Source organism: Amblyomma mixtum, chromosome 5 (genome assembly GCF_055824585.1).
Source record: "Amblyomma mixtum isolate Tamu chromosome 5, ASM5582458v1, whole genome shotgun sequence".
In the NCBI taxonomy this organism is placed as follows: domain Eukaryota; kingdom Metazoa; phylum Arthropoda; class Arachnida; order Ixodida; family Ixodidae; genus Amblyomma; species Amblyomma mixtum.
The window spans coordinates 192,640,579-192,648,057 of NC_143016.1; the positions used below are offsets into that span (position 1 = coordinate 192,640,579).

Sequence of the window (7,479 nt, forward strand, 5' to 3'; positions counted from 1 at the left end):
CAAAAAACCTAACAAATGCAGTAAAAAACACATGAAGCAAGAAACCATGATAAAAAAAGCTAGTGCGCTGAACACATCAGATTACATTGGGTGGAAAAAACCCTGTACACATGCTCGTATTCAGGAAAACCTTTCTAAAAAGCCTTCTTCAGTTTTGTACAAGAAGATAGATGCATCGCTAACAGCATTTACGCCCTTTTTTCTGATCAAAAAAGCTTCTTTTAATTCACGTGACACTCGATCACGGCCTCTACCTAAAACAACGGTTTTCTCAAGAATGAGCCGGCAAGAGTTTAGTTCAGAGTCCTTGCAATGAAGAGGCAGATTCGAACCTGTTCCAGTCCCCATCGAACGTTCATGCTCCCTCAACCTATCATTCAGGCAACGCCCCGTTCGTCCAACATAAACTTTTCCACATGTGAGTGGGATCTGATATATAACCCTTTCGCTGCATTCCACGTACCTACGGGTATGTCGGGTTCCACAGGATTTTTTTCCTCTTTTTTTCCGAGTTGACACGAGGACACAACGAGGCTAGCTTATAGGGAGCAGAGAATACTACTGGAACCTTAAATTTAGATGCAACTTTTTTCAGATTATAGGCAACGCGGTGGGAGTAAGGAGCCACTTCTGGCTTAATTCTTTCCTCAACAAGCTTAGGCTGCTTTCGTTCCACGCCTTTTAAGCTATGAAGAAGGGACTCCACCACACTTGTCAGGACAGACTGTGGGAAACCTGCATCCTGAAGCATTACCATCTGAAACTGGAAGCTTGTTTCCATGGTATGGCAACAGGACTTCGTAATGGCGGCCTTTAAACCTGAAATGTCAATAGCTCGCTTCCCTGTCTTAGAGTGCGCCGATTTATACGACAAGAATCCTTTCTGGGCACGAGGGTGGTACATCCAGCACAATCTCTCATTGGTTATGGAAAGTTCTAGGTCTAAGAACTGTAATTTATCATTTTCCGGTTGCTCCTGTGCAAATTCCAACCCTTCTCCGTTCTCGCTAAAAATTCTTTGAATCTCGTTAACTGTGCCTAAGTAGGACTCTTTGTCCTGTTTACTTAGAAGGATTAAAAAATCATCAACGTACCTTAAAACCTTCAAACTGCTGATTCACACTTCGATCAATCATTGAAAGGAAAATATTGCTCAGAACCGGCGCAATACTGGAGCCAATACAAATCTATTTCTTCTGTATAAATAATCCGCTGTCAAAGTCTACCCTATCAGAGAATCCAACAGGTTGTAGGTCTGTTGGCAATCCGTAAATTGGGACCCTGCTGGTGTTGGGCCTACTGGTGTTCGGCCTATTGGTGTTGGGCGTATTCGTGTCGGGCCTATTGGTGTCGGGCCTATTGGTGTCGGGCCTATTGGTGTTGGACCTAATGGTGTTGGCCTACTGGAATCAGCCTACTGGTATTGACCTGTTGGTGTCGGCCTACTGGTATTGGCCTGCTTTTGTGCATGCCTGAAGGCTTGTTGGCCCGTGAGCATGAAGCTCACGCAAACACGTGACCATGGCACCTTCACGTTGTGTCAACACACAATCCTGCTGGTATTTTTGGACAAGCTTAAAACGATTATCTGAATACTTGAAAAGGAGAACTTGGACAAACTGGAATAAAAATTATTTCTGCATGCTGCAAATAAATTGTGCAATAACTTTTAAACAAAATGTGTGTCTCTAGATGACAGTCACAAAAAAATTCACAGAACACCTTCATTATGTTGCACACTATTTGCGCTGTACGTCACCCAGCTTCTGAGCGAGATGCTTGCGCACCGCGTTCAGGCGTTTTGATGGCTCATCTGGGCTTGTGTCCCCCATGTAGAGGCGGAATAAAGCTGCAGAAAGAACAAATATTAAGGGCAATGATGGGCATTACAGAAAGATTTCCACAAGCAACTCTCAAAAGAAGAAGTAAAGCAAAGAAGCCCAATGCAGTCAAGGTCTGCAGTTTCAAAGTTGCATATAGTGCATTCTATATAGCCAAATGAAAAAAGTGCTTTGTGACAAAAGGCCAGCCCAGTCTGGAACACAATAGCCACTCGTGGTTCATACAAGTGCATTGTAGCACTTTGCCTTTGGCAACATACATTTTACACAATAAACTGACAAAATAGTGGCAGCATAAAAGCACCATCATGTTACTCTGCAAGGTAGAAACTTTTTTCTGAGATGATTCGACGCGGTGAAGAGCTTTTAGATAGTCAGTGCAGACTGCGACATATTCATGAGAAGGACTAGCTGTAGTTGCTTAGTGGTTAGGCTCTCAGATACCGAGCCTGAGTATTCAGGCTTGAACCCAGCCGCGGCCACCCAATTTCGATGAAGGCAAAATGCAAAAGGCGTCCATGTGGTGGACGATGTCAGTAAAGGTTTAACACTTCTGGCGATGTAAAATTATTCCAGAACACTCTACTACAGCATCCCTCATAGGCTGAATAACCTTGAGACGTTAAATTCCACACACCACAACAAATTTATGAGAAGCCTTAAAAATATACGAACTCAATCTCAAACTGCTGAGCTAAATCCAGCTAGGCCAACTTCAATTTCTCCTCCGTATCTCTGTAAGCTCAGACACGGACAAACATTTAATGCTTCAATAATAACTATGGGCAGAATACAATGAATTCTTAGTTAAGACCACAAGAACAAGTTTAAGTAATACAGCTTGCTGCAAAACCAGGTTCATTAACTGCTGTGGTATGGCGCAGTGTTCTGCATTGAAAAGAATGCACACATGATAACTTTAAAAGTGAGTGAGCTGCGATTAATTACAGGACACAGCTCTGGATCTGTGAACTATAAGCAGTGTTGTCCGGTGGCGACAATTCCTTGAACAATGGGTCTGTCATGACTTCTTAAATTTGTTTAATTCCAATTTTATTAGCATACTTTGCACGTACACGATGATGGAAATGATGATGCATTTAATGTGACCAGTTCCAGCAAACAGCTTCCTGCTTACCTAGTGTTTGTAAATAACCTGTAGACAAGTTGTATCCTGAAGTGCAGTCATTAAAACATTTTTCCTTCTGTACCAAAGCTCACAGCCGACGAGGTATGGTGAGAAGTTTAGGTTCCAAAGTATTGTTACGTGGCCATTTACTAACTGAGCAATGCTAGACACAAAGGAAAAGAGTCACCAAAGGGTCAACATACCTTTCAGAGAAGTCAGCTTCTGCGGCGTCAATGCAGGCTTTGGCTCTGTTTTGCCCAGAGACAGGCTTCTGTTTGAGAGAGTTCCAGTGACACTCCTGTTTTTTAAGTCTTCTGTACTCCAGTACACCTGAGCTGCCATCCGGCAGAACATTGAGTCAGATGGCGCCTGGAAGAGCCTAGTCCACACCTGTGGCTCCACCCAGGCACCGCTTCCAGCATAGATCTGCAAAATATGTGCACACAGCGAATAATACTTTCCTGCGGCCTATTTTTTGAGACCTCTTTCTGTGCTCTGAGGCTATAAATACCGTGACAGAGGAGCTTTCAGGAGCACCATCAAGCATTACATAGTACTCTAGCATATGATGGCGAGTTACGGTCACTTGACAATGACGCAAAACAAAAACTCTCACGTTATTTAGCACTTTTTGTATAGTCCCCTCAAAGCCAATATGAAAGGCTGGACAACTGTTTTCTCCTGAGTCTCAGGGTATGGAGCACGAAAAATGCAGAAGTCATGAATATCACAATAGTATCTATATGAAAGCAGTTCTACCACACCTTATGAGTTTTTAGAGTGCTGCATTGTCACTTTTTTCAAGCGTCACATTAGTGTATTGCCCACATAAGACTTCAAACTCCAATAACAACACCGGCGCGTAATATGACAAAACATTGCTCCAAATTCCATACTCCACGAAAGCTTGAGCTGTCAATCAGAAAAAGCTACTACGGGTTATTTAGAAAAATAGTGTTCCAATTTAGACATGAATGCAAAAGCCACTGCCTAAATTTGTCTTTGAGCAATATAGTTAAGGAGAAAGTGGATTCTATATTTGGCCCCAAAATATTCAAAGCTAACACACCACTGATAACACGGACTTATGCAACTTGCTCAATACATTGGACATTGTTAGCAGTTTAAGCATGATCAATGCACCTGTGTTGTGAACAGGCCTACCAGCTGCATAACTATAGTGCCTGACAGCAGGTTAAAAATGCAGGAGAGGCTTTTGTAAATTTACTCCTCACATGAAACAGCAATTCAGTATGACAAATTAACTCTCCTTGCAAGCACCCAATTAGCAGCTTGAAGTCTTCTGCCACATAGAAAAGCAGCAATTAATATGCTTGTGCTACAGGTTATTCCCTTAGAGATGCTATCTTCCTGACCTATGCAATCTTAACACTAAACAAAAAATTTAGCAGACTCAAAATGTTATTGAGTAGGCTTAATTTAACATAAGGTCCGAATTACGGCGCTGTCTTGGGGCAGCGGTCACATATTAGTCATGTATTTCTTAGCCTTTTGTTAAAAAAAATGGTGTTCTGCATGGTTTCCTTATGTGAAATTTACCAATGCCCCACCACCTCCCTCCATAAATGCTCCCCTGAGGCTCATTTAAAATGAATACTGTAGCTGTCTGCATACCTGTTCGCATCTATCTATAATAATTCAGAAAGCCTACTTTAGACTGTAAGAAATTTGTCGTCCCATTTAAACTGACAAGATGTTTTATATTTTAAAGCATAGTCCTTTCAGTAAAACTGGGAGCCATGGAACACCATCTCCACCAGATGTTTACATGCTTGCTTGTAAAAAAGAAATGTGATTACTTTTACATCATTCCTTGTAGAGCCCACTTGTATGTCAGCTTCAGTGACAGGGCAGTCGCCATGGTCTTCTTCTCCTGCACCAAGACAAAAATTGACTTGTTGTTTTGAACACCAAAAAAAAGTATAAAATGTGCATGCACAGGGATGATCAAACCACAAAATGATCAATTAACATAACTTCTTATACTTAACTTTTTCATAGGGGCTGGAATATTCAAACACTGCATGTGGTACCCCTACTCCGAAACTGATATAAAAAAGCAGTGCTCGTCGTGGCTTGTAACACAGGTACACAAGTAAAAAGTAGTTGCAGAGGCGTTGCTCTTCACTTAAAGCTTGCACTATGGTGTGCAGATAATCTAGACAGTTACGTGGCTATATTAGGCAAAAAAACCATGGAAAGTCATGCGAAGAAAAGGTAATCTTCTGAAAGCGTTCCATTTATTCTCACTCCAAAGGAGTTATAGCATTTCTTTTCCACTGTATGGAGAATGCAATGGTGCTAAATAACTGAGAAATATCAAAATTATTTGACGCTCATTAGCTTTTAAGCATTAAGCAAACTCTCCCAGGCAAGTCGGCTTCAGCTTATAAACACAATATTTTGAAGTGGATCAAAATTGTCAAATCACCAAACCAACAATCGAGTAATCTTACCACGTAGACCTGGGCTCTCCAGGGGACCAGCACTTGTCGAGCCTTGTCCTGCGGATAGAGTGAGTAAAAAGGTGTTCCAGATGTGTTATTCTTCCGCTATTACCTGCAATAAGGCACGCAGGCACTCCAGACTTGCATGGCTATAGCAGCCAAAGAAGCCGTGCAAAGCCTTGGCAGTAAAACGAACAGGTAGCCTTCAGAAAGTGCTTTCATGTATTGTTGCTTTCAAGGAATTAATCATGGCATTCTTTTCGTACTGCATGGACCGTGCAATGGTGCTAAGTATTTCTCAGCAACATCAAATTGGTCTGATGCTCATTAGCTTTCAAGCATTAAGCAAACTTTCCCAGGCAAGTCGGCTTCAGCTTATGAACACTATATTTTGAAGCAGACCAAAATTTTCAGATCACCAACCAACACGGGACTACAATGAGAATCTTACCAAGCAGACCTGGGCTCTCCAGGGAAGAAGTGCTCGTCGAGGCTTGTCCTGCAGGTACAGCAAGTAATAAGTTAGCCAACTAACGAGGCTTTTTTCTCTCAACTTACGACTATGATCCAAAACAGTGCAAAATTGTCATGTCACTAAACCAAAAAATGAAAGAGTATCTTACCAAGCAGGCCTGGGCTCTCCAGGGAAGCAGTGCTCGTTAAAGCTTGTCCTGTAGGTACAGCAATAAGTTAGCCGACTACCGAGGCTTTTTTCGCCCAACATACGACTACAATCCAAAACAGTACAAAATTATCAGATCAATAAATAAAAAAAATGAGAGAGTATCTTACCAAGCAGACCTGGGCTCTTCAGGGAAGCAGTGCTCGTTCAAGCTTGTCCTATAGGTGCAGCAAGTAATAAGTTAGCCAACTACCGAGGCTTTTTTCTCCCAACATACGACTACAATCCAAAACAGTGCAAAATTATCCGATCACTAAATCAAAAAAATGAAAGAGTATCTTACCAAGCAGGCCTGGGCTCTCCAGGGAAGCAGTGCTCGTTAAAGCTTGTCCTGTAGGTACAGCAATAAGTTAGCCGACTACCGAGGCTTTTTTCTCCCAACATTCGACTGCAATCCAAAACAGTACAAAATTATCCGATCACTAATTCAAAAAAATGAAAGAGTATCTTACCAAGCAGACCTGGGCTCTTCAGGGAAGCAGTGCTCGTTGAAGCTTGTCCTGTAGGTGCAGCAAGTAATAAGTTAGCCAACTACCGAGGCTTTTTTATCCCAACATACGACTGCGATCCAAAACAGTGCAAAATTATCCGATCACTAAATCAAAAAAATGAAAGAGTATCTTACCAAGCAGACCTGGGCTCTTCAGGGAAGCAGTACTCGTTGAAGCTTGTCCTGCAGGTGCAGCAAGTAATAAGTTAGCCAACTACCGAGGCTTTTTTCTCCCAACATACGACTACAATCCAAAACAGTGCAAAATTGTCAAGCCACTAAACCCAAAACATGAAAGAGTATCTTACCAAGCAGACCTGGGCTCTCCAGGGAAGCAGTGCTCGCCGAGGCTTGTCCTGCAGGAACAGCAAGTAATAAGGAGCGGCGGAGGAATATCTCTTCCATAATTATTTGCAGTAAGGCATGCCAGTACTTCCGACTGTTGCATGGTCACATCAGACAAAGCAGCCGTGCAAAGTCTTGCCAGTGAAAGGTATACTTGCGTCAGCACTTTCAGTTTAGCCTCACTTTCAAGGAGTTAAGCATGTCATCTTTGTCAGCCTACATGGTAATGCAACGGTGCTGTACCATTTTGATAAATCTCAAATTGACTCGGTTCAACTAAACAGTGTTCTCTCTCTAGGTTCAAGAAGTTGACAGATTCTGCTTACAAACACATGTCCTGAAATGTCATGAAACTGCCACCAGCAAACTCCATGTCAACAAACCAATACGTGTTTAGAATGTATACACCTTACCATGTTGATGAATACAAGGGGGGTACTGCGCACAAAAAGACAAGGACAAGAAGATAACACAACAACTGCGCTTGTTGTGTTATCTTCTTGTCCTTGTCTTTTTGTGCGCAG

At 42.2% G+C, this 7,479-nt stretch overlaps 1 protein-coding gene and 1 long non-coding RNA gene across 3 annotated transcripts; both read right to left on the reverse strand.

Moving 5' to 3' along the window:
• Positions 1-1,739: 1,739 nt before the first annotated feature.
• Positions 1,740-6,162, reverse strand: LOC149345287 (BEN domain-containing protein 5-like). Its single transcript, XM_089542821.1, has 6 exons — positions 6,141-6,162; positions 5,890-5,937; positions 5,448-5,495; positions 4,791-4,864; positions 3,174-3,396; positions 1,740-1,849 (listed from the first exon to the last, which is right to left on the reverse strand). Exons 1-6 carry the CDS (start codon positions 6,160-6,162, stop codon positions 1,740-1,742), a joined length of 525 nt encoding a protein of 174 aa, XP_089398947.1.
• Positions 6,163-6,246: 84 nt separating this feature from the next.
• On the reverse strand, positions 6,247-7,025 carry LOC149345288 (uncharacterized). 2 transcript variants are annotated; one of them, XR_016282825.1, is made up of 5 exons: positions 6,919-7,025; positions 6,746-6,793; positions 6,573-6,620; positions 6,404-6,451; positions 6,247-6,278 (listed from the first exon to the last, which is right to left on the reverse strand). It is a non-coding gene; the product is annotated as an uncharacterized LOC149345288 (long non-coding RNA). The 2 variants fall into 2 exon arrangements; XR_016282826.1 differs by having other exon boundaries at positions 6,250-6,278; positions 6,404-6,508.
• Positions 7,026-7,479: the final 454 nt, after the last annotated feature.